The sequence below is a fragment of the Ranitomeya imitator genome, chromosome 6 (assembly GCF_032444005.1).
Source record: "Ranitomeya imitator isolate aRanImi1 chromosome 6, aRanImi1.pri, whole genome shotgun sequence".
NCBI lineage: Eukaryota > Metazoa > Chordata > Amphibia > Anura > Dendrobatidae > Ranitomeya > Ranitomeya imitator.
Genome location: NC_091287.1, coordinates 340,010,306 through 340,037,904, shown reverse-complemented (window position 1 = coordinate 340,037,904; position 27,599 = coordinate 340,010,306). Strand labels below are relative to the sequence as shown.

Sequence of the window (27,599 nt, the reverse complement as noted above, 5' to 3'; positions counted from 1 at the left end):
GGAGAGGAGCAAATGGAGCAGGCAGCAGCAGGTGACAAAGGAGTGCAGGGGGTGATCAGAGGGAAGGGGGTGATCAGGGGGGGCAGGGGGTGATAAGAGGGGCAGGGGGTGATTAGGGGGCCTGGGGGATAATCATCAGGGGAGGATGGAGCTGTCAGGCATCGGGGGGCAGGAGGGGAGCAGAGGGCGAGCTGTATATGGAGCCGGCAGCAGGTAATCAGGGGGGCAGGGGTTGACCAGGGGGCCGGGGGTGATTGGGGTGATCACTGGGGGGTGATCACCAGGGGAGGATAGAGCTGTCATGTGTGAGGGGGTAGGAGAGGAGCAAATGGAGCCGGCAGCAGTAGGTGATAAAGGAGTTCAGGGGGTGATCAGAGGGCAGGGGGTGATCAGGGGGGCAGGGGTTGATTAGGGGGCTGGGGGGGTGATTACCAAGGGAGGATGGAGCTGTCAGGCATGGAGGGGGCAGGAGGGGAGCAGAGGATGAGCTGTAGATGGAGTCAGCAGCAGGTAATCAGTGGGTGATCAGGGGGGCAGAGGGTGATCAGGGGGCAGGGGGTGACCAGGGGGGCTGGGAGTGATTAGGGGTGATCACTGGAGAGGGTGATCACCAGGGGAAGAGGGGGTAGGAGGGGAGAAAATGGAGCTGGCAGCAGCAGGTGATAAAGGGGGGCAGGGGGGTGATCAGGGAGGCAGGGGGTGATCAGGGGGGCAGGGGGTGATTAGGGGTGATCACTGAAGAGGGTGATCACCAGGGGAGGAAGGGCTAACAGGCGCAGGGGGCGGTAGGAAAGGAGAAAATAGAGCGGCAGCAGCAGGTGATAAAGGGGGCAGGGGGTGATCACTGGAGCAGGGGGTGATCAAGGGGGGCATAGGGGAGGGAGCGGAAGTTGGGGGGAAGTGGAGGACAGGAGAGGGGAGGTACCTGTCCCCAACAGCAGCGGTGGTGCTGGCAGTGGCAGTGGGGGAGGCGGCGGCGCTGTGAAGAGGTGTGCAGCGGCGGCGATCGCGGTGTCTGGGGGGCAGGTGGGCAGTCAGGTACCTCGCTCCTCAGCTTCCACGGATGGGATGAAGCTGAGGAGCGAGGCAGACATTGTTTCCCTCCGCCCCTCCACATCTGATTGGAGGGCTAGCGTCACATGGATGCTAGCTCCAATCAGATCTGAGGGGGGTGATCTTAGCCCCGGGGGGGAAAAGTCACTCCCCCCGGGGGAGTCAAGTATAGGTCCCCCTGCACCTGCGGGTCGGGTGACCTTTCATTAACCCCGGTCAATTGACCCGCAGTAACGCTATCCTTCTGTGACACAGCATATGCATCACAGGTCAGATTGGCACCGACTTTCATGACGCATACGCTGTCACAGGTCGGGAAAAGGTTAAAAAGGGGACATTTTCAGAACAGTTTTTCCAGACATTTTTCACAGTTTTGATTCATAGAGGGCATGTCCCGAGCAGAGGATCCACAACTATGATTGAAAATAACAATATAGGTCATATTGAAGATATGAGTTTCACAATCAGTTGTTTCTTGCATAGTACTGAGGTTAGCAGTTAATGTCGTGTGAGGAAGGTGGAGTTACCTGCCTCATTTAAAGAGCACAACTGAATGTAGATTTTTCATTTCATGCCTGTATACTTTCCTGGTTACTGATTTTATCTCTTGTGTTGTTCCTCTCCTCTGAACTGGTTATGGAACTAAGGTAAGTATAGACAATCTAAATATACTGACATTATTCCATTTTTGACAGAAAATTAAAAAAGTTATATTTATTTTATAGTGTAATAATTTTGTAAATGGTTATAGAAACATTATCAGAAGAAACGTTATGTATAGATTCATAGTTAGTAATTATTATCATTATATATTAGATCTGCCTATTGTTATAGCCTATGCAGTGATAAAAGCAGATTTTTATTTCCATAATGTCATTAATACTTGTTTCTTGATCTTCAGAATAATTTATTTGAGCTCAGCAGATTAAATACTGTATATAGTTACTGTATTTTACTCTATTTTGACATAAAAAGTATGTTTTATCAGTCGTACAAAAAAATTCTAAAAAGTGACTCCATCTGAAAATTTCCTGCAGTCAATAAAAGGTGAATTATAAACCATAAGGGGACAGCTGTAATAAGTGTAAAATCAATACATATAAAACAGTGTAATAATATAAGTGTAAAGAGTAGAAATTTAGTCATTTTTAGAGGATATGTGTTGTTCAGAGGTGGATGAAATAATAATAATAATCATACTACATGAAAGATGCCATAACAGAGCCCAAAGTGTGCCTATCTTCTCCATGACAGTGAATAGTTCACCGATGAAAGTGCTTATCGTAGAGAATGGAATAAATGTGAACTGAGTCTGACTAATATTGATTTTTAAGAAGCAGAATTTTCAAATAAATAGCAGAAGAAGAATTGCTTTTATTCATTTTATCTTTTTTTACGTCATTCATTTAGAAGTGATAGCAGGTATTATTCTTCGGGTAAGTACAATTACAGCAATAGTTTTTTATGATTTTTTACTTTTGCTCACCAAAAACTATATTTTACAAAGTATAATTTGTTTCTGCATTTCCATATTCTGAGAAATGTAACTTTTTATATTTTTTTTTGCTGACAGCTGTATGAGGGCTTCTTTTGTGTAGGATGAAAAGATATTTTCAGTGATATAATTTTTTTTTTAAACATATGACTTCTTGATCTTGATCACTTTTTATGTGTCAATATGATGAAAAGCTTTCTTTTTGCCGTGTTTTTTATTTATTTTTTATTGCGTTCACTATACAGGATGAATTGTGACAGTTTTATACTATGGATTACTTCAGAAACTGCGATACCAATTATGTGTACCTTTTTTGTTTATTTTTGTTTTTACATAAAAGTTGCGTTTTCTGTTGGAAAACATTTTTTGTTTGCTAATTACGTGCTTTTATCTGTGTATTTAGATATTTTTTATCTATTTTATATTTTTACTCTGATTGCTGATATTATGCAATGTAATACTTGTACTGAAGAACATGAGACTTATCAGTTTCACATTAGCACAGCCTTTTTTGAACCTTTAATTACCTCTGTAAAAAGGTATATAGCCACTTGTTAAGGGGTTAAACAGGATGTTGGTTACCACTGTTTACCCATTGCTATTTATGTTGAGGTCACTTGGACATTACTGACGCTTGAAAGTGGTTGAATACAGTTCAGCGAGACCTCAGAGAGTTATACATATCTTTTCCAGACAATTGTAGGTTCTGAGTAGTGCGATTCGCTGAGTTTTGATTATTTGCAAATCAAATTTTTTACAAAAATTCAAAGAAGCTGGACATTTTGAATTTCAAAAGATTCAAGAATTTTGCTCATCTCTGAAATACTCATACTCTGATAATATTAAAGCTTGTGTTGGACGAACTGTCTTATCAGTACTTTCCGCACAAAGTTGCTGTCTTCCCTATCACTGCCGTGCAGGTTTCAACATGTTATATCAGTTCATTCGTGACTGCTGTGCAAGAAACATTGACTACCCCACTTGCAATTTACAGGACAGAAGAGCAACATACAGTGATAGTTTTTTTGTGGTCTGAGGATGAGTCTGGTGCCGATATATATCGAAGACTTTGTGCAAGGTGTGGAGAAAGTTATTTGTCATGAAGATGTGCGTATGAATTGATAGAGAGTAAAGAAAACTGGAAAAAGAGAGCGCAATAGGGTTTTAACCGATAAAAAATGAGGATAAAAAAGGAAGGGAATCGACTCACTTAGTACCATTGCTACAAAGCAACGTGTATCTTGCATACAGTATATACGGTAATTATCACACGGCTGCTGCGAAGACACCGGTCTTGAAAGGACCAAATTCGATGAAGACATTGTAACTGAGGTGCCACTTATGGGCTGCCAATGATGAATCCGCAGTATATCCAACAGGATATATTGAATGATTTATTGAATAGGGTTACAGAGTTAACACGTTTCGAGGCCATGCAGGACCTCTTCATCAGGACAGAAACCTAGTGTGACCGACAGAAATGGCTGTCCTTTTATGCTGTATTGTTTAAAAAAAAAAAAGCCAAACCGGGCACCTGACCGTGTCAAAGTTCAGCAGTGTCACGGGGGTGATAATAATTCAAAATCTGATATAAAGTGCTTCACAGACAAAACTGTAACACACTAACATAGAGAAAATTAATATAATAAAATGTATAGGAATATCATGAAATTAAAAAACAATAAAAATGATGGATCTTGGACCCATTGAAGCGTGTGTGTGACATGAGGGATCCGAACTTGAGCAGAAAAAAATAATAGACGGATTAATAGCACCAGAAACTGTGTTTGGAACCACTATGATAGTGCAGTGTCACTGAAGAGAGAATAAAAGCAACGATCAGATGGTTGTATGTGTGTAGAAATTCACCATAGCGAGTTACATGAAGTGGCTCCTATTATCTTAAAATATTGGCCTATGAAATAATGAGTGTATTGTGAGAATATGTATATTGGAAAGAGAAGTTGTATGTATGATATATTAAAAATGGACATAGGAATAATAAGGAAGATAATGCTCTATATAGCTGGAATGTATAAAACAATTGTATAATAAAATTGTAATGGTGAAGGTGACTGCCTAAGGACTCAGAACAGTGAGGGCAGAGTGGAGTGTGAAGTGTTAAAAGACACCCGAGGAGCTGTGTGTGAAAGGTAGCTTGCGGTTACCAGGAGAGTAGGTGGATATTGAACTGATCAGTCTGAAGCCCTGCAGGGGATAGAGAACATTGCGAAGGGGTGAAAACTACAGGACTGGAAACAAATATCTATGGACTCCAGGGCTGGATCCAGACCAGGTAAAGTGAAGATGACTACAGTCTTTTTGTGTGGATATGGAAAAACTTTTAATTGGAAACATATAAAGATCCGTGTGCTATAGGCTAGAATACAGAAAAAGAGTGAAATGTCACTATATAGTGTAGTTAACTCAAAAGGAATAATAGTGATGCTCAGGGCAGCATGGTTACCGAATAGCCAAATTACAATCTACAGTATGTTGATAAAATGGGGGGAAAAAAGTGCGGGAGGGAAACAAAAAAATTGGAAATACGGTTTAGTGGAATCGACGGGACTCAAAACACGGTAGAAAAAACAAGGCTGGTTCCAGACCAAATCAGGAATCTATTTTCCAAGTACATTTATAGTGTGACCATAAGCAGATATCCTGTATTGAGGGCAAAAAAAGAGTTATCACTATTTGGTGTGGAAAAAAATGAGGCCTAACTGGTTACTAAAATAACAAGAATGAGAGAAATTATAAACAAGAGTCTGTGATTTCATTTAACCCATTTGGAGTGAGTGTGCCAAGTTTATAGATCCAATAAATCTTCCAATTTAACCCCTTTCTGGCATTGGACGTACTATTCCGTCCATATGACCTGAGACTTAATTCCCATGGACGGAATAGTACGTCCAATGCGATCAGCCGCGCTCCCAGGGGGGACCCGGCTGATCGCTGCCAGGTGTCAGCTAATTCTCACAGCTGACACCCAGCACTAAGTGCACTTTAACCCCCGAAACACTGCGATCAAACATGATTGTAGCATTCTGGAGCCAGCAGAGGGGCTGACAGCATTTGGATCGGAGTCCCGGCATGACGCGGGATCCCGATTGCTCCCATGGTAACCCGATGTCATCATGATAACATGTGGGTTACCAGAGCTGAGAGACTTCTTGTCATGCGCAGTGCATGTCAGGAAGTTTCTGAGGTCAGTGTGCACAGATCTGCATGCCATATAAGCGATCAGCATGCACAAAATGAGTGTCCCATAGTGGGTCACAGTGTAAATGTTAGAATGAATTTAACATTTTTTTTTAATAATTGTGAAAATATTTTTTACAAAATAATAAAAAGTAATAATAAAAAAATCTATATTCCATCAATAAATAAAAATTTGAATTAAAAAAATCTAAACAATAAAATACACACATTTAGTATCACCGCATCTGTAACGACCCGAACTATAAAACTGTCCCACTAGTTAACCCCTTTAGTGAACGCCATTAAAAAAAAAAAACAAGGCAAAAAATCAATGCTTCATCATAATACCGCCAAACAAAAAGTGGAATAACACACGATGAAAAAGATAAATATAATAAACATGGTACCGCTGAAAATGTCATCTTGTCCTGCAAAAAACAAGCCACCATATTGCTCCATCATCGGAAAAATAAAAAAGTTATAGCTCTCAGAATTAAGCAATGCAAAAATAATTATTTTTTAATATAAAATAGTTTTTATTGTATAAAAGCGCCAAAACATTAAAAAATTATATAAATGAGGTATCGCTGTCATCGTCCTGACCTGAAGAATAAAAATGCTTTATCAATTTTACCACACGCGGAACGGTATAAACGCCCTCCCCCAATAGAAATTCATGAATTGCTGTTTTTTGTTCATTCTGCCTCACAAAAATTGGAATAAAAAACGATAAAAAAAGTAATGGACCCGAAAAAGATATCAATAAAAACGTCAACTCGTCCTGCAAAAAACAAGACCTCACATGACTCTGTGGGCCAAAATATGGAAAAATTATAGCTCTCTAAATGTGGTTAAGCAAAAACTATTTTTTTTCAATAAAAAGCGTCTTTTAGTGTGTGACAGCTGCCAAACATAAAACCCGCTATAAAAATCTGCTATAAATAGTAAATCAAACCCCCCTTTATCACCCCCTTAGTTAGGGAAAAATAATAAAATAAAAAAAATATTTATTTCCATTTTGCCATTAGGGTTAGGGTTAGGGTTATTGCTAAAGTTAGGGTTAGGGTTGGGGCTAAAGTTAGGGTTAGGGTTGGTGCTAGAGTTGGGGTTAGGGTTTGGATTGGGATTAGGGTAAGGAATGCGTCAGGGTTAGGGGTGTGGTTAGGGTTATGGTTAGGGTTGGGATTAGGGTTAGGGGTGTGTTGGAGTTAGGAATGTGTTGGGGTTAGGGGTGTGGTTAGGGTTGGGATTAGGGTTAGGGGTGTGTTCAGGTTAGGGGTGTGGTTAGGGTTATGGTTAGGGTTGAGATTAGGGTTAGGGGTGTGTTGGGGTTAAGGTTGGAGTTAGAATTGGGGGTTTCCACTGTTTAGGCACATCAGGGGCTCTCCAATCGTGACATGGCGTCTGATCTCAATTCCTGCCAATTCTGCATTGAAAAAGTAAAACCATGCTCCCTCCCTTCTGAGCTCTGCCGTGCACCCAGTGGTTTACCCCCGCATATGGGGTATCAGCGTATGTCAGGACAAGTTGGACAACAACTTTTGCTGTCCAATTTCTCCTGTTACCCTTGTGAAAATAAAAATTTAGGGGCTAAAAAATCATTTTTGTGGGGAAAAAAATGATTTTTCATTTTCACTGCTCTGTGTTACAAACTTTAGTGAAATACTTGGGTGTTCAAAGTTCTCACAACACATCTACATAAGTTCCTTGGATGTCTAGTTTCCAAAATGAGGTCACTTGTGTGGGGTTACTACTGTTTAGGCAAATCAGTGGCTCTGCAAATGCAACATGATGCCCGGTGACCATTCCATCAAAGCCTGCATTCCAAAACGTTACTACTTCCTTTCCGAGCCCCGACGTGTGCCCAAACAGTGGTTTACTCCCACATATGGGAGTAGTGTATAATAGCCAGGTTTCATCAAACTCAATCTGACAGGTGCCCCGCCCCTATCAAAGTGTATCAAAATGTGTAACCCCTCCTCCTGTCAGCCAGATGTCCTTGAGGCTGTCTGATTTCCCCTTTTGATATCGTTTGATATACTTTAATTTGTTGTAGTTTTGATATTATTCCTCGTATTTTGTTTTTATACGTAGTCCGAGTTTGATTCTGTAAGCTGTGTTTTGAGAACTTATATAACACATGTTTATAATTATAGCCTAGTCGTGTATTTATTTTACACGTGGTTTATAACACCTTTCTCATTTGTTTTATAATAGATTTTATACGTAGCCCCGAGTTTGATTCTGTAAGCTTTTGTTTTATTCACAGTGTATTCATATAGTGGAGAACTTAAAGCTGTTTATATGTGTCTCTGCTGAACACTATGGTGAACATTAACTAAATGTTTATTTTCACAAACAGAGAATCTGCTGTGGGTATTTGCAGTGTATTCATATAGTGGAGAACTTAAAGCTGTCTATTTGTTTTTGTAAATGGTGAACACTAACTAAATGGTGAACATTACCTAAATGTTTAGGTTAACTGCGGTTCAGAGGTTTATAACACCTAGGTCAATTGTTGTTGTATTTGCGTACCCAATAAATGTTTATTTTCACAAGCAGAAGAGGCAGCTTTTCTGTTTGTACATGTATTGTACCTGAAGGTTATGTAGGCTTATCTGCGGTTCAGAGGTTTAAAGAAAAGTTATTGTGTCCTGTAGCTGTCTATTTGTTTTTGTATTCGCTTCCTTAGAAAACTTATGTGTTTCGACGGATCATTAACAGTAAATTGTAAGCTGTGTTTATTCACAGTGTAGCAGATTTTCTCCTTGTGGCTGCCTTATATACACAAACAGAAGAGTTACTGGACAACTTATTTCTGATATATATATATATATATATATATAATATGCACCAATGTTACAACACAAGCTATAATATGACCCAATGTTACAACACAAGTAAGAAGCGGTGTGTTTTATACGAATAAAAACCAAAGACACGATATTGTAAAAATGTAAAAAAATTTATTTCTCACAATAAAACAGCATCTCAAAGACATTTCAATACTATAAAAATTCTTACAGAATATAAAAAGTAAAAAACATTAAATAATACAATGAACAATTACACTTCTTACAAAATAATTAATATAGTGTTACAAGGCGAGTACAGCATTTATCCAGTACATTCTTTACATCGTGAGCCACATGGTTTGTAGCATCGGTAGAGACCTTTTTTTAGGTAGCAGAGTTCCGCGTGTGGTACCTAATGACGGGGAATGTAAAGATTGAATTGTACGGGGCGACGGAGCTAACTTCAGCGGTGTAGATACAGAGCGTGTCTCACTGTTGGTAATTTTTAATTCATCTAAAAGCTTCCTAGTAGCGGGGTTACCCACAACTGTAGACGGCACATTTAGCTCTGCCATAGCCTGCATAAATGAATCCCAGCCCGGCGGTAAATTTCTACTGTTCAGGGCATGGCTCTGCGTTGTACTACGTACCAAATCCAGTAAGTTAGACCCGGGTATTACGGATCCTTTGAAAATAAATTCAGCATTATTATTCCATGCTGTGACATTTTTATTCTGCAGCAGCCTGTTTAGTAAAAATTCAGCATTCTTTTTATATCTTTGGTTTATATGTCCGACAATTTCAGCGATCTCATGATTTTTATCAGAGTCGGTATTTGGCAATTGCTGCTGACCAGGTTGAAGTGCGCTGGCAACAGCATTTAAAAAAGATTCAGAATTAAAATCTTCACGGGTTTGTTATGTAGTGAAAATAGGGTCTAAAGTATCGCCGGCATCAAACCTTAACTGTACAAAGTCGCCAGGTTCAATGTCCCTGATGATTCTATCCAGTAATGCCTGAATGCCCTCATGAACAATATTCAAGCCCTCTTCAAATGATCGTACACGCTCTAAATTTACAAATCTAAAATGATCTGTATGTATATGACCGTTGAAATTGCGGAGGGCTCTTTCATGATGATGGATGTGTTGCAAAAATACTGTATGATCGGGGCTCCGCACATTACCAGCAGCGTCAGCGTCTGAGGCTTGTGAATTTTGTGTAGATGCATGTGCGGCATCTGCAGAGCTGCCTGGGCTATGTGAGTGCTGTTCTGACTCTTGTGACGACGTCTGTGGTGTCTGTAGAGGCACTGCAGGACACATGTCACCACGACGCCTCCTAGAGCATAGCGCCCGTCTAGCGCTGACCAACAATTTTAGAGCCCTCTTTATAACTCTAGCCCTATTATACCTGGCTAGTGTTAGTTTAGGTGGTTTATGCAGGCCGTAGCCGACCATATCTAGTCATAATGGGGTCGCTGTAGTTGTTATCTCGCCATCCAGCAGCAGGCTCCGAAGTGCGTATAGTTCGGACTTATTAGCCTGTGTTGGGCTTTGTGTTGATAATAATTTTTCAAAAGTATCGCAAAAAAACATTATTTTGGGGACCCAGCGTTTGTAGCGTAAGTAGCGGACGAAGTGTTCCTGAAACACAAGCATTTCAACGGGGCCCCAGCTGCGGGATTCATGCGGCAGATCTGTAGCTGGCGCATGAATCCTTGGCTTTTTACACACCTTAAGCTCTTTACACACCTTAGCATCAGCCGGTCGCGACCTCTTTGACCGTTTCTTAACATTAACAGAGTTAGATACACAGACATGAGATATGTCACCCAAATTAGAGGCTCCTGAGGGTCCGACCCCAGAGGCATTAGTAGGTACAGTTAGACATGTCGCTTTCGGATGCATAGTGTGGGACATACGTATAATGAGCGGTTCTACGGATGGTTGCTTACCATCAGCGAGCTGATCAATCTCGCGATCATACTCTTCACGAGTCATCGTGGCTGTTGCACCCACGGCGCAGTATGCGGTTGGTGGCTCTGTAACATGTTTTGTTTTTCGCTTATGTTTTCGGGGTGCCTCGACCACTTCTGGATATAGTAGCGCGGGGTCATTCACACGGATTGTCGATGGCTGTCCGGTGCTTGAATGGGGTATTTCACGATGGTCCGACGGTACAGTGTTTCCTGCGTCCTGCACCACGCAGATCGGTGATAGCGGATATGCTCTAACAGCTCCATTAGCCGTCTGTATCGCCGGCCACGCTGGTGCTGCTCCATTCTCGGTGATCTGTAGCGGCTGTAGAGGTGCTGGAGGTGTTTTTCTCATGACTTTGCGCTTAGCTGTAGGAAAGATTATACATGTGTCAGATATGTGCGAGACCGTCGCAGGCCGCTGCGCTTAGCTGCAGGAAAGATTATACGTGTGTCAGATATGTGCGAGACCGTCGCAGGTCGCTGCGCTTAGCTGCATGAAAGATTATACATGTGTCAGATATGTGTGAGACCGTCGCAGGCCGCTGCGCTTAGCTGCAGGAAAGATTATACATGTGTCAGATATGTGTGTGCCCTGGATCTCAATGGTGAAGCACGTGTATCATTGATTGTACAGAGACTGTGCATGTATACCAAAATATACACTTACGGGATAGCGATGTGTGGTGAATGATTGCCGTGGCGTCTTCTGTAGCTTCTGCGAGGCTCTCCATTAGCTCCGGTATATTCTCTTTTGTGAAAATTCTTCTAGGCTTCAGTTTACAAGCTATAAATAAAGATATAGGCCTTAGTAGAGGCGTGGTGGATTTTCTCAGAGCGGTTGTGCAAAAAACTTTTCATACGATTACCTTTTCCTTTCCGGCACCCCGGTCCGAGCTGTTTTTTAGGTGCTCTAGAAACAGGACTGTTTCTCGGCGTGGGGGTCTGGTACATCAGTTCCTCAACAGGTAGCTGGTTGTGTTCCGAGGTGGTTGGTTCTGGAAACATGTCGACATCTGTAAAGAATTAATATATATATATATTTACACGTCTAAATACTTAAAAGCTATATACACACACACACACACATACACAGCAGTCACACAACGCACCACCTATGATGTCCTGAGTCAAAGCCCCCACAGCAGCGCCACACTCCAGAGTAGGCACGCTGAAGCCGTTTAAAAAATCATCGCTGTAGTTGCTGATAAATTCATCTACAGCATCGGGGGTGTTCCTGGTAAATTCATCTACAGCATCGGGGGTGTTCCTGGTAAATTCATCTAGATTATCGGGGAGGGCCCTGATTAATTCAGCTTAAACAAAAAAGAATAAACAATATAAGATAATATAAAATAAACAATCCTTACTTAGAATGGGCCACTAACAGATACATGTATATAAATCTTGAAACATACCGAGTACCGAATCCGCAACTTGACTGGAAAAAGCCGAAAAATTTTGGGATTCCATCTAAAATAAATTATCTGTGTAAATTTTTTGCGCAATCTATATTAACCACACGCCACCACTCGTCAAGCTCATTTATATACACAACAAATAAAACTGCGGCCCGTGTATAAATTTGCTTATACTAAGCAAATCATGGGTAATACGGCTAAGTCTTTCTATATTAATTATGCGCCACAAATATGTTTTTTTGCGGTAAAACTATATTACACAGTGCCACTAAATATACCGCTACTGTATAAATATGACTATAAATATGTCTATGTTAAACAAAACACAGGTAGTAAGTAAGCGCTGTATGCGCTAGTTAGGGCGTATTAACAGTTATTAACTACTGTATTACATAAATTATGTTATAATAGTTGTCCGCGGCTAAGTCTTTCTATATTAATTACGGTTCACAATTATGTTTATGCACTAAAACTATATTATACAGCGCTACTAAATATGCATCTAGCCTTCAGTATAACACTAACTTATTAAACAAATAACATCCTTAATTATGGTTTTAGAGATACATAGTTAAATATAATTAAGCATTTGCGAATAATAAGACAACTGTCTTATATACTTACATTTAGAATAGCACGGCTTTTAGTCTAGTCTGGCTTCTGATGGATGTCTGCTGTAGTAAGTGCTGCAGCCAGTTGTATTTATCCTGAGTGTCAGAAAACAGCTCACCTGTTAACACCCAGAAACACACCCAGTTACGCCCATCACACGCCTTCTGTTAACACCCTGAGCACAACCATACAGGCAATTAATGCATGCATTAACTCACGCATGATATAGCCGGATTAAAACAGGAATTTTTATACAGCTGAATTTCTGAAAGAAGCAGGCTGTTGATTAACGAGCCACAATCATTTTAATCAATCATGACGTCTAAATCGTATGATGCCATATTAGAAAAACAATATTTTTCAAGCCAGGCACCCGGATCATTCTCGGGTATTGACAAATTATTTAGATCTGCAAGAGCGCGCGGAATAAAGAAATCTGATGTTATTGCTTGGTTGAATAAGCAAGACACCTACACGCTACACAAGCCTGCTAGAAAACGCTTTTTGACAAATAAAATTTACGTCTCGGCCATTGATGCGCAGTGGCAGGCGGATCTCGTAAGTTTAATTGACTATTCAAGGGAAAATGATAATGTCAAATACATCCTGACGGTGATTGATGTTCTATCGAGATACGCATGGTGCGTGGCCTTGACAAACAAGACAGGCGCTAGTGTCGCCAGATCGTTCGAATTAATATTTCAAAATGATAAGCGCATACCGAAGAAACTGCAGACGGATCGCGGCAAAGAATTTATAAATTCATCACTCAAGCAACTATGTAATACGCACAATATTCATCACTTTTTTACAAACAATGATGTAAAAGCCGCTATGGTCGAGCGTTTTAATCGCACATTAAAAACCCGTATGTGGCGCTATCTTACGCATCATAATACCTTTAGGTATATTGATATTTTACCGGATTTACTGCATAGCTACAACCATACGTACCACTCAACGATCCGCTGTAGTCCCGCGTCTGTGTCAGAGAGAAACGTGATGCAAATCTGGCGCAATATTTACAGTTCTACTATTACTAATAAACCGATTAAACCGTCTTTAACGGTTGGCTCTCATGTGAGAATATCGCGCTATAAATCGACCTTCTGTAAGGGCTATGAGAAGACGTACAGCGATGAGATTTTTTTAATCACCGGCGTCTCCAATAAATTTCATAAACCCCTTTATAAAATCAGTGATTTAGCCGGGGAGCCTGTAGAGGGGTCATTTTATAAGGAAGAGCTGCAAAAAATACCTATGGATGAGGATCGTGTCTACAGAGTAGAAAAAATTTTGAGAAAAAAACGTGTCAGGGGTGTGAGTCACTGCTTTGTCAAATGGCTGGGCTACCCCGAAAAATTCAATAGTTGGATCCCGGCCTCGGAGTTGACAGATATATAACCATGGAAGCGGGCTCGTTTTTTGTGACACTCCCCAGTAATTCGTCAATTAAAATCTACCCCGAAAACACAATATCGGAGTACAATACCAAGTTAGCGCGGGCCGTTCATCTTTCGGCAGATTATGAGGTGGCGTTAACGGAAATACAGTACCCCCATACGTGGAACACGTTTGATGCTTTTGAAGGGAGCTTCTACGCGGCTAAACACGGCGAACCTTTAGTACAGTATCACATAAAATCAGGATTTTACTCGTCCATTCCTAAGCTAGTTGGCGCGGTCAATGCCCGAATAGAAGCGCTGTATTTATCTACGCCTGCCTACAGAATACGGTATGATGAGCTACGCCGCGAGGTGATCCTGACCGACCCAGCCCCTATACAGTTTGCTCTGGGTACTAAGTTAAAATTAATTTTCGGACTGCAGACCGTCGATGACTCCCCCGTTGCTTTAATGCCGTGGAATCGCCGCTTTTACCCCGATTCAAAAGCTGGTTTTTATTCGCTTTTTGTATACACTGATATAATTCAACATCAACTTGTAGGCGACAGTTACGTTCAACTGCTACGAACCGTAGAAGTTAGCGGCGATGATAATGATATTGTCACGGTGCGCTACTCACGGCCCGATTACATACCGCTGTGCAAGCAACACTTTGACTCCATAAACATTACAGTCATGTCGGACCAGGGCACGCCGGTTAAATTCAGATACGGCAAGTGTATAGTGCGATTACATTTTAGACCTCGCCAGCATTGACACGATAAAATGCTGTCTCAAAGGGTGTATGGAGATCCTGCTGTTTATGCCCGCTACTATACTGCCCAGTCGGGGCACGGACTAGAGGGGTTCCGCGGGAGCGAGTACATGTATGGCTCTGGACTGGCAGGACTATTTAAAGGCTTATTTCGTCGCGCCGTGCCGCTTTTCAGAAAAGGCTTAGAATTAGTAAAACCACACGTTCGGACGGCTGCCCGGAACATCGCTGCAGATGCCGTGACATCAGCATCGACGGCCCTTATGAAAAGGATAAATACGCCAACACAGCAAGACGGATCTGGGATAATCTATGTCGCTAAAAAAGCCCAAAAAAGAAAGCGGCGCGTTTGCCCTCCTTTACCGCCGATGCTCATGAATAAAACTACATCCAAGAGACGGCCCCATCAGAAACGAGTAAGACGCTCTGCGGACGACATCTTCTAATCAGTTACCATGGCTTTCCTGCATGACGCTTCTGTAGAGTGCGCAAAATCTGAACTGGATATTTTTGCCGTACCACCGACTCAAACAAGTATCGAGAAATCTCTATTTGTAGAAGTACAGCCGGTTGCTGCTCTGTCAGACAATGGACCGTTGGAGTTTTACATATCTGGTAGCGGTGATTATTATTATGATCTGAACAACACGCTGCTGTACATAAGCTGTCGCATCGTGAAGCAGGATAATACGGCCATCGCCGATGGTGTGCGTGTGGCGCTCATAAACTACCCTCTAGCCACTCTTTTTAACCAGGTCGATATTACTCTGGGAGACCGACTTATCTCACAATCGGACAATCTCTACAGCTATAGAGCGTACATAGAGACCCTTTTAAATTACAGTTCACAGACGCTGGCATCGCAATTTACAGCCGGTTTGTTCTATAAAGACACTGCGGGGCATCATAATGACAGGCGCCTGGATGGTGCAAATGCGGGATTTATCAAAAGAGCCAGTGCCGCCTCTCACTCAAAACCCATCGACCTTTTGGGACCCATTTTTGGGGATATATTTAACCAGCCAAAGTTAATATTGAACGGCCTTGACCTTAAGGTTAAGCTGTCAAGAAATAAGGATACTTTCTGCCTCATGTCCGCAGAAGCCGAGCCGCTGAAGGTACAAATCTCGCAGGCGGCTCTCTATGTGAAAAGAGTGCAGGTATCACCGGCTGTCCGAATCGGCCACAGCCAGGCCCTCCTAGCCGCTACAGCCAAGTACGCTGTTGACCGAACATGCCTGAAAGTGTACAGCATCGCCGCAGGGACACGGATCACGAACCACGAGAACCTCTTCCTAGGACAGATACCAAAAACTGTTATATTGGGGTTTGTAGATAATGAGGGCTTCAGCGGTTCTTATACAAAAAACCCACTGGACTTTCACCACTACCACGTCAGCCACGCGGCATTATATCTGGATGGTCAGCAGATACCCGCGAGGCCTTATAATCCTAATTTTAATGCTGATTTAGCTATCAGAGAATATATGGCACTTGCCCATATATCGGGCAAGCAAAAGGCTGATTGTGCCATGGCGATAGATCGTGAAGAATTTATGGCTGGCTTCACGCTATTTGCTTTTGATTTATCGCCTGATCAAGAGCCTGGCGGCCATTTCTCGCTCATTAAAACAGGTAATCTGCGTGCTGAAGTCCGCTTTGCGATAGCGACACCCCACATGATAAATATGATTGTCTTTGCAGTCAACCACACCATTCTGGAAATTAATAACAGGCGAGAGATCTTGTACGATTTTAATTAAGCAACGATGGACAGTCTGCAGCTTACAGTTGTAGCGCGGTCCGATAATTATACAGACCGCATATTCGCCGGTGTGTTTCCGTGTGATTTGCTTCCGGCAGAAAGAGTGACTCAGAGACCCGCGGCGTATATTGTGAATACAGACCCGGCGAATCAAGCTGGTCGCCACTGGATATTAATCGTACTCTGCGACGATAAGACGGGCATATTTTTTGACAGTTACGGCTTCCGTGCGGATAATATTATCTTTCCACGCGCTTTTGTGACATTCCTGAACAAGAATTGTTATTCTTATTGTTATCAGAGCGCACAAATTCAAGATTTGTATAGCCGTGTATGCGGTCATTATTGCATATATGTATTATACCATTTAGCGCGAGGCTTTCCATTTAAGAAGATTTTACAAAATTTTACGTCTGACATGCAGAATAATGATCGAGCCGTATCAGATTTTGTGACATCAAGATTTTCAGGCGCAGTCCTTTGTTCATCGTGTCGTTATCAGATACCGCAAAGATGCATTTGCCAGCATCATGCTGTTAGCTAACTTAAAATTTGAGCTGTTGTTTTATTGTGAGAAATAAATCTTTTTTTTAATTTTTTACAATATCGTGTCTTTGGTTTTTATTCGTATAAAACACGCCGCTTCTTACTTGTGTTGTAACATTGGGTCATATTATAGCTTGTGTTGTAACATTGGTGCATATTATATATATATATATATATATATATATATATCAGAAATAAGTTGTCCAGTAACTCTTCTGTTTGTGTATATAAGGCAGCCACAAGGAGAAAATCTGCTACACTGTGAATAAACACAGCTTACAATGCCCCACAGATAACAGCTAAATAACTTCTCAGATGCCATCTTCAGGACACAAAAAAAGAGAAAGCAAATATCAAACATTCGGCGTTATAAAAAACCAAATGCCTGGGCACATGACCCGCAATAACCTTCAGGTACAATACATGTACAAACAGAAAAGCTGCCTCTTCTGCTTGTGAAAATAAACATTTATTGGGTACGCAAATACAACAACAATTGACCTAGGTGTTATAAACCTCTGAACCGCAGTTAACCTAAACATTTAGGTAATGTTCACCATTTAGTTAGTGTTCACCATTTACAAAAACAAATAGACAGCTTTAAGTTCTCCACTATATGAATACACTGCAAATACCCACAGCAGATTCTCTGTTTGTGAAAATAAACATTTAGTTAATGTTCACCATAGTGTTCAGTAGAGACACATATAAACAGCTTTAAGTTCTCCACTATATGAATACACTGTGAATAAAACAAAAGCTTACAGAATCAAACTCGGGGCTACGTATAAAATCTATTATAAAACAAATGAGAAAGGTGTTATAAACCACGTGTAAAATAAATACACGACTAGGCTATAATTATAAACATGTGTTATATAAGTTCTCAAAACACAGCTTACAGAATCAAACTCGGACTACGTATAAAAACAAAATACGAGGAATAATATCAAAACTACAACAAATTAAAGTATATCAAACGATATCAAAAGGGGAAATCAGACAGCCTCAAGGACATCTGGCTGACAGGAGGAGGGGAGGGGTTACACATTTTGATACACTTTGATAGGGGCGGGGCACCTGTCAGATTGAGTTTGACGAAACCTGGCTATTATACACTACTTATGGGGTATCGGCGTACTCAGGACAAATTGCACAACAACATTTGGGGTCCAATTTCTCTTGTCACCCTTGTAAAATTACAATATTAGTAGCTAAAAAATCATTCTTGTGGAAAAAAAATGATTTTTTATTTTCACTGCTATGTGTTATAAACTTGAGTGAAGCACTTGGGGGTTCAAAGTTCTCACGACACATCTAGATAAGCTCCATGGAGGGTCTAGTTTCCAATATGGGGTTACTTGTGGGGGGTTTCTACTGTTTAGGTAGATTAGGGGCTCATCAAACGCAACGTGACAACCGTATACCATTCCATCAAAGTCTGCATTCCAAACAGTGCTCTTTCCCTTCCAAGCTCTGCCATGCTTCCAAATAATGGTTTACCCCCACATATGGAGTAACAACGTACTGAGGAAAAATTGTACAACAATTTTAGGGGTCCAATTTCTCCTATTACCCTTGATAAAATAAAACAAATTAGATCTGAAGTAAATTTTTATGTGAAAAAAATGTAAATGTTCAGTTTTTGAAAAAAAATTCCAAAAATTTCTGTAAAGTACCTGAAGGGTTCAAAAACATCTTAAATGTAGTTTTGAGCACCTTGAGGGGTGCTGTTTTTAGAATGGTGTCACTTATGGGTATTTTTTTTATCATATAGACTCCTCAAAGTGACTTCAAATGTGATGTGGTCCCTAAAAAAAATGGTGTTGTAAAAATGAGAAATCGCTGGTCAATTTTAACCCTTATAAATTCCTAACAAAAAAAAATTTGGTTCCAAAGTTTTGCTGATCTAAAGTAGACATGTGGGAAATGTTACTTATTAAGTATTTTGCATGGCATATCTCTGTGATTTAAGGGCATGAAAATTCAAAGTTGAAAAATAGCAAAATTTTCGCCAAATTTCCATTTTTTTCACAAATAAACACAAGTCATATCAAAGAAATTTTACCAGAATCACTGGGATCTGTTGAAGCGTTCCAGAGTTATAACCTCGAAACGAGGCAGACATGCTTACCTGCCTAGGCCTCTAAACAAATGCACTATCAGGATGCAGTGGACCCATGTGGTTAAGATGGAGACTACACATGTGCAGCATAACCGATGAGGCAGCCACTCTCAACCTACCAAACTAATGGAGGGGGTGGCTGCTTGGCACATTGCTGCACATAAAAGACTTGCATGTGGCGCTGTTCACACAATGGAGATGCACAGCATCCAGGCAGGCCTAGTAGTGACACCCTTCTATTAGATCAGGCGGGCCTGCCCAGCGCTATCCAAATGCACCCCATATGAACAGACACCACAGTTTACAAGACAAAAAAGGGCCCAACTGCACCCCGAAAAAAAATGCAAAAAACACAAAAAAATATATAAAAATTTTTTTGTGAGGTATTAGTTTATACTTTGGCCAAAATACGCAAGCTAATTTTTGGAGGATCTCTGAATCCTCTTCTTGTGCTCTTGCTGTTTAGAATTAGGACTCGTAAGCGTGGGGACCCTTGACGCGGGTTATGAGCTTGCGTATTTTGGCCAAAGTATAAACTAATACCTCACAAAAAAATTTTATATATTTTTTTTGTGTTTTTTGCATTTTTTTTCGGGGTGCAGTTGGGCCCTTTTTTGTCTTGTAAACTGTGGTGTCTGTTCATATGGGGTGCATTTGGATAGCGCTGGGCAGGCCCGCCTGATCTAATAGAAGGGTGTCACTACTAGGCCTGCCTGGATGCTGTGCATCTCCATTGTGTGAACAGCGCCACATGCAAGTCTTTTATGTGCAGCAATGTGCCAAGCAGCCACCCCCTCCATTAGTTTGGTAGGTTGAGAGTGGCTGCCTCATCGGTTATGCTGCACATGTGTAGTCTCCATCTTAACCACATGGGTCCACTGCATCCTGATAGTGCATTTGTTTAGAGGCCTAGGCAGGTAAGCATGTCTGCCTCGTTTTGCTGTTTTTTCTAATTTTTGGAGGATCTCTGAATCCTCTTCTTGTGCTCTTGCTGTTTAGAGTTATAACCTCATAAAGGGACAGTGATCAGAATTGTAAAAATTGGCCTTGTCATTAACATGCAAACCACTTTTGGGGGTAAAGGGGTTAATTGTTCTATATGATTGTGCATATTTATTGGGATTTCCTCAATGGGGAAAATCCTTATTTGTTTGAAATCCTTTCTATGTACTATGGTACAATGTCTTGACAGACCATGTTTAAGAAATCCTTTTTGAATATTATATCCTTCTGACTTTAAATGTTTATGGAGGGGTTGGGTGGTGCTCCCACATATCATTTTTGACTGCTGCAGATAATGACGTATATCACAAAGCAGGAATTACAGGACATGAGACTTCTTATGTGAATGGTGTCACCTGATGACAGAGTGACAGAATGACAGAGTGATGTTTTATCACATTTTATCATTCTGGTTTCTTTTAACACTTAACACTCTACTCTGCCCTCACTGTTCTGGGTCCTTAGGAAGTCATCTTCCCCATTACAATTTTATAATACAATTTTATTATACATTCCAGATATATAGAGCAATATCTTCGTTTTTATTCCTATATCCATTTTTAATATACATACAATTTCTCTTTCCAATATACGAGTATATATTCTGTCAATACACTCAATATTTCATTGGTCAATATTTTAAGATAATAGGGGCAACCTCATGTTACTCGCTATGGTGAATTTCTACACACATACAGTGCCTTGCGAAAGTATTCAGCCCCCTGGAACTTTTCAACTTTTACCCACATATCATGCTTCAAACATAAAGATATCAAATGTAAATTTTTGGTGAAGAATCAATAACAAGTGGAACACAATTGTGAAGTTGAACGAAATTTATTGGCTATTTTAAATTTTTGTGGAAATTCAAAAACTTTAAATTGGGGCGTGCAATATTATTCGGTCCCTTTACTTTCAGTGCAGCAAACTCACTCCAGAAGTTCATTGTAGATCTCTGAATGATCCAATGTTGTCCTAAATGCCTAATGATGATAAATATAATCCACCTGTGTGTAATCAAGTTTCCGTATAAATGCACCTGGTCTGCGATAGTCTCAGGGTTCTATTTGAAGCACAGAGAGCATCATGAAGACCTAGGAAAACAACAGGCAGGTCCTTGATACTGTTGTGGAGAAATTTAAAGCCGGATTTGGATACAAAATAATTTCCAAAACTTTAAACATCCCAATGAGCACTGTGCAAGCGATCATATTGAAATGGAAGGATTATCATACCACTGCAAATCTACCAAGACCCGGCCATCCCTCTAAACTTTCATCTCAAACAAGGAGAAGACTGATCAGAGATGCAGCCAAGAGGCCCATGATCATTCTGGATGAACTGCAGAGATCTACAGCTGAGGTGGGACAGTCTGTCCATAGGACAACAGTCGTACGCTGCACAAATCTGGCCTTATGGAAGAGTGGCAAGAAGAAATCCATTTCTCAAAGATATCCATAAAAAGTGTTGTTTAAAGTTTGCAACAAGGCACCTGGGAGACACACCAAACATGTGGAAGAAGGTGCTCTGGTCAGATGAAACCAAAATTGAACTTTTTGGCAACAATGCCAAACGATATGTTTGGCGTAAAGGCAACACAGCTCATCACCCTGAACACGCCATCCCCACTGTCAAACAACGTGGTGGCAGCATCATGGTTTGGGCCTGCTTTTCTTCATCAGGGACAGGAAAGATGGTTAAAATTGATGGGAAGATGGATGGAGCCAAATACAGGACCATTCTTGAAGAAAAACTGTTGACGTCTGTAAAAGACCAAGACCTGAGACTGGGACGAAGATTTGTCTTCCAACAAGACAATGATCCCAAACATAAAGCAAAATCTACAATGGAATGGTTCAAAAATAAACGTATCCAGGTGTTAGAATGGCCAAGTCAAAGTCCAGACCTCAATCTAATCGAGAATCTGTGGAAAGAGCTGAAAACTGTTGTTCACAATCGATCTCCATAAAACCTCATTGAGCTCGAGCTGTTTTCCAAGGAAGAATGGGCAAGAATTTCAGTCTCTCGATGTACAAAACTGATAGAGACATACCCCAAGCGTCTCCCAAGAGACATACCCCAAGAGGCCGAATAATATTGCACGCCCCACTTTTCAGTTTTTGATTTTCCACAAAAATTTTAAATAACCAATAAGTTTTGTTCACCTTCACAACTATGTTCCACTTGTTGTGGATTCTTCACCAAAAATTTACATTTTGTATCTTTATGTTTGAAGCATGATATGTGGGTAAAGGTTGAAAAGTTCCAGGGGGCAGAATACTTTCGCAAGGCACTGTATGTGTGTAGAAATTCACCATAGCGAGTTACAAGTTCCAGGGGGCTGAATACTTTCGCAAGGCACTGTACAACCATCCGATTGTTGCTTGTATTCTCTCTTCAGTGACAATGCACTAGCATAGTGGTTCCAAACACAGTTTCTGGTGCTATAAGTCCGTCTATTATTTTTTTCTGCTCAAGTTCAGATCCCTCGTGTCGCACACACGCATTCATTCAATGGGCCCAAGATCCATCACTTTCTTTATTTTATTGTTTTTCAATTTCATCACATTCTTGTACATTTTATTATATTAATTTCCTCTATATTACAGTCATGGTCAAAAGTTTTGAGAATGACACCAAAATTATATTTTCACATGATCTGCTGCCCTCTGGTTTTTATTAGTGTTTGTCTGATGTTTATATCACATACAGAAATATAATTGCAATCATATTATGAGTACCAATAGGTTATATTGACAGTTAGAATGAGTTAATGCAGCAAGTCAATATTTGCAGTGTTGACCCTTCTTCTTCAAGACATCTGCAATTCTCCCTGGCATGCTCTCAATCAACTTCTGGACCAAATCCTGACTGATAGCAGTCCATTCTTGCATAATTAATGCTTGCATTTTGCCAGAATGTGTTGTTTTTTGTTTGTCCACCCGTCTCTTGATGATTGACCACAAGTTTTCAATGGGATTAAGATCTGGGGAGTTTCCAGGCCGTGGACCCAAAATCTCTATGTTTTGTTCCATCAGCCATTTAGTTATCACCTTTGCTTTATGGCAAGGTGCTCCATCATGCTGGAAAAGGCATTGTTGGGCGCCAAACTGCTCTTGGACGGTTGGGAGAAGTTGCTCTTGGAGGACATTCTGGTACCAATCTTTATTCATTGCTGTGTTTTTAGGCAAGACTGTGAGTGAGCCGATTCCCTTGGCTGAGAAGCAACCCCACACATGAATGGTTTCAGGATGCTTTACAGTTGGCATGAGACAAGACTGGTGGCAGCACTCACCTCTTCTTCTCCGAATAAGCTGTTTTCCAGATGTCCCAAACAATTGAAAAGGGGATTCATCAGAGAAAATGACTTTGCCCCAGTCCTCAGCAGTCCACTCCCTGTACCTTTTGCAGAATATCAGTCGGTCCCTGATGTTTTTTCTGGAGAGAAATGGCTTCTTTGCTGCCCTCCTTGAAACCAGGCCTTGCTCAAAGAGTCTCCGCCTCACAGTGCGTACAGAAGCACTCACAACAGCCTGCTGCCATTCCTGAGCAAGCTCGGCACTGCTGGTAGTCCGATCCCGCAGCTGAAACAGTTTTAAGATACCGTCCTGGCGCTTGCTGGTCTTTCTTGGGCGCCCTGGAGCCTTTTTGACAACAATGGAAGCTCTCTCCTTGAAGTTCTTGATGATGCGATATATTGTTGACTGAGGTGCAATCTTTGTAGCTGCGATACTCTTCCCTGTTAGGCCATTTTTGTGCAGTGCAATGATGGCTGCACGTGTTTCTTTAGAGATAACCATGGTTAACTGAAGAGAAACAATGATACCAAGCACCAGCCTCCTTTTAAAGTGTCCAGTGATGTCATTCTTACTTAATCATGACTGATTGATCGCCAGCCCTGTCCTCATCAACACCCACACCTGTGTTAATGGATCAATCACTAAAACGATGTTAGCTGCTCCTTTTAAGGCAAGACTGCAATGATGTTGAAATGTGTTTTGGGGGTTAAAGTTCATTTTCTGGGCAAATATTGACTTTGCAAGTACAGTAATTTATGTTAACCTGATGACTCTGACATTCAGGAGTATATGCAAATTGCCATTAGAAAAAATGAAGCAGTAGACTTTGGAAAAATTAATATTTGTCTCATTCTCAAAACTTTTGGCCATGACTGTAGTGTGTGAAAATTTTGTCTGTGAAGCACTTTATATCAGGTTTTGAATTATCATCACCCCCATGACACTGCTGAGCTTTGACATGGTCAGATGCCTGGTTTGGCTTTTTTTTTTAACAGTACAGCATAAAAGGACAACCATTTCTGTCAGTCACTCTAGGTTTCTGTCCTGATAAAAAGGTCCTGCATGCCTCGAAACATATTGACTCTGTAAACCTATTCAATAAATCATTCAATATATCCTGTTGGAAATACTGCAGATTCATCATTGGTAGCACATGAGTTGCACCTCCGTCACATTGTCTCTATGAATTGATAGAGAAGTTCAGGGAAGATCGCACAAGCGTCAGAAGGAGTTGGACCCATGGCCATATCAATAAACAATGACAAAATTGACAAAATTGAGCATACATGAGGACTGATTTTGTTGGATAGAAAAAGTGACAGTGGATTATGTTGCAAATCAGCCCTATGAGGACAAAGATTCACGTCTGATAAAGAGGTAAAGAGACAGCTGTGCATTTGTAACTCACAGTTGTTGACAGATGGATAAAGTGTATTGAAAAGCAAGAAGATTATGTTGATGAATGATATATTTGTCTTTTCTAATAGTTAATTCAATCTCCCAGGGTGCAATTATTTTTGACTCACCTTCACATATATACTATCCTGTGCAAAAGTTTTGGGCAGCTGTGGAAAAAATCCTGCAAAGTAAGAATGCTTTCAAAAAAGCAAGTGTTAATAGGTTACTGGTTATGAATTGTAATAAATCTAAAGTGAAATAAAATAGATATCTAAATCATATTAATATTTGATGTGACCTCCCTTTGCCTTTAAAACAGCATCAATTATTATAGGTACACTTGCAGTAGCATAACGTCTCCCAACACTACCTCTTACATACAAATGCTACAAAGAAACTGTGAATGCACACATTAAAACATTTAATTTTGCCTGCTTTGGCAAATTTCTGTGTAGAGAACACCATAAAAAACTTGAATCAGTCAAGGAGTGCATGTAAAAAAAAACAGCAGCAAAGCTTAGAATATATAAAGCAATAATCCCTGACTAGATGCCTGTCATACGCTATTCCTACTGCCATACTTAACCGTAGATGAATTGCAGATAAGAGTGGTATTATTGTAGAATGCAGAAATTTTCTTGTACATGGCAGCAACAAACTCTGAAGCAATGCAATTAACACTGTCAACTTTGATTAATTTCTGAGTACAGATCATCATAAAAATCACTGGTACGGTCGGCAAGGTACTCCTTCAGCATCTTCCCAAACTTTTCCCTCCTGGTCAGAGTACCATGCGTTTCAGGGTCAGGGTGCTGGGAGGGTTTCAGAAAACTGTCCCAGACCTTTGAGAGTGTTCCGCTGCCTCTTCTGCTTCTGGTGTGTGTCTCCCTAGTCTCCTCTCTTTGGTTGTACAAGGAACTGTGACCTCTGCCGCAAGCATTGTCAGATGGGAATTTTTTAATAATTCTTAAAATAGGGCCTTCTGCTACTGCAACATTTTATTACACTTCTCCTCCACTGGAAGGAGAGATGTAAAGTTTTCCTTGTAGCGTGGGTCTAGAAGGGTGAACAACCAGTAATTAGTGTTGGCCAAAATGCGTACAACGTGAGGATCTGTAGCAGAACATAAACTCAGTCATGTGTGCTAGACTGCATGTGTCAAGACTTCACTGTCCCCACCAAGAGGGTCACTGTCCATGTTGTCCTCCTCCTTGTCTTTCCCTCTCCTCTTTGTCTTCAGATGGGATGGAGGTGGTGTGGGTACTACCATCTGTAGCGCAGGCAACCAGCTCCTGTTCCTCCTCCTCACCATCATTATCACCCAATACGCGTTGAGATAACATGAGGCTGGGCTATACAGCATCACCCAGTATAGTTTTTTGCTCCATCTCAACTTGTCCTGCCTGCAAAGCCTCCTCTTTAATTATAAGTAGACAGAGAAGTGGGATGAGATCATCGCTCACCATCTTGGTTGAGTCCTCAAAGTTTTGGAGAACCACACAGATATCCATGCACACTCACGTGCTAAACTCTGGAACACCTAACCCTTGGCTTGGCAACTTCACTTGTGTTGGTGCTCTAGGGAACAGTTGCCTGCCTTGTGTCTCTGGCCACCCCACTTCCTCTTCCTGTTTGTTGTGGTGCTGCAGACCCCTCCCACTGAGCGCTATTGTACTTGCTGTGCATGTCACCTTCCCAGGTTGGGTCAGGGACTTCATCATCCACCACCTTGTCTTCCACTCCCTCACCTTGGTCCTCCTGCTGACATAGCAACACCACTTGATGACAATTATGTCTCATCATCTCCTCATGTTCACCTTGAAACTGACAGGGCTTGAGGCCAAAATCTATAGATAGAAATGTGAACAGCTCTTCAGAGTGTCCAAATGTGGGATCACTTGTCTCCTGGCACTCAGTGTGAGGATTATATGGTCCAGAATCATGGTTACTGAGACTGGACCATGTGATTGACAGGCTGGTGCTGGCAAAGTGACTATAAGCATTATCTGCTATCAAACCAACAGCCTTTTCACACTGGTCTGGCTTCAAGAGTGGTGTTCCGCGCCCCCTACAAAGTGAGACAGGAAGCTAGATCGACATGACGTGTGGGTTTGTTGTGCTCCCACGGCAGGCAGTTTCACCTTGCCCATGGCATCAGCCTCTTTGCTCACCCTCAACATCACATCCACTTCCCGTCCCTTAACGCTTGCCTTGCCCATATTTAACTACGTATGATATATCCCTGTTGAGAAAACGTTGCTGACAGTATTACAATGATCCAAACGTGATATGCACCAGTCCAATACAATGTTATAAGCAGGGTGTGACTAATAAAAATACAAAATAACTTTTAATCAATATTTAGCTAAAAAGTTGGTATAACCAACTGTATAGGAACATAGAAGACTCACAAGAAATAATTCCCATTCAAGGGGAATAACACAATAATCCAATCCCTGAGACCTGCTAGTTCACATGGATGTGTCAGTCTCTAAAGGGAAAAAAAACGGAGCACAATATACACTCCTATGAGGGAGTATTTAAACACGTATATATCACATATTGCATGTCACCTGCCCCCATCTGTCATATGGAGATGCAGTAAGTGCGATCGATGCAAAATAATAATTGGAACGATCTCACCTCAGAACTTCCTTTTGATGTGGGTAAGACCGCTCATAATCACAGCATCCAGAGGGAGGGGGGGGCTATGATTCTGGCCACACTTCTGCCCATCCACGCTGTTTAG

General features: G+C 41.2%; 2 protein-coding genes across 2 annotated transcripts in view; one reads left to right on the top strand and one right to left on the bottom strand.

Moving 5' to 3' along the window:
• Nucleotides 1–1,605: 1,605 nt before the first annotated feature.
• The window catches only part of LOC138642625 (cytidine monophosphate-N-acetylneuraminic acid hydroxylase-like), a 399,876-nt gene continuing 373,882 nt past the window's right edge, over nt 1,606–27,599 (top strand). The window contains exon 1 of the mRNA XM_069730894.1: nt 1,606–1,700. Coding sequence (XP_069586995.1) covers nt 1,690–1,700 — 11 coding nt within the window. The 5' untranslated portion in view covers nt 1,606–1,689. The remainder of the gene's footprint in view (nt 1,701–27,599) is intronic.
• LOC138642270 (uncharacterized) overlaps nt 9,828–27,599 on the bottom strand; it is a 116,805-nt gene continuing 99,033 nt past the window's right edge. The window contains exons 3-8 of the mRNA XM_069730337.1: nt 26,542–26,918; nt 25,856–25,963; nt 11,635–11,838; nt 11,392–11,538; nt 11,193–11,309; nt 9,828–10,891 (exon numbers count right to left, since the gene is read on the bottom strand). Of these exons, the coding sequence (XP_069586438.1) occupies nt 10,011–10,891; nt 11,193–11,309; nt 11,392–11,538; nt 11,635–11,838; nt 25,856–25,963; nt 26,542–26,918 (1,834 nt within the window). The 3' untranslated portion in view covers nt 9,828–10,010. The remainder of the gene's footprint in view (nt 10,892–11,192; nt 11,310–11,391; nt 11,539–11,634; nt 11,839–25,855; nt 25,964–26,541; nt 26,919–27,599) is intronic.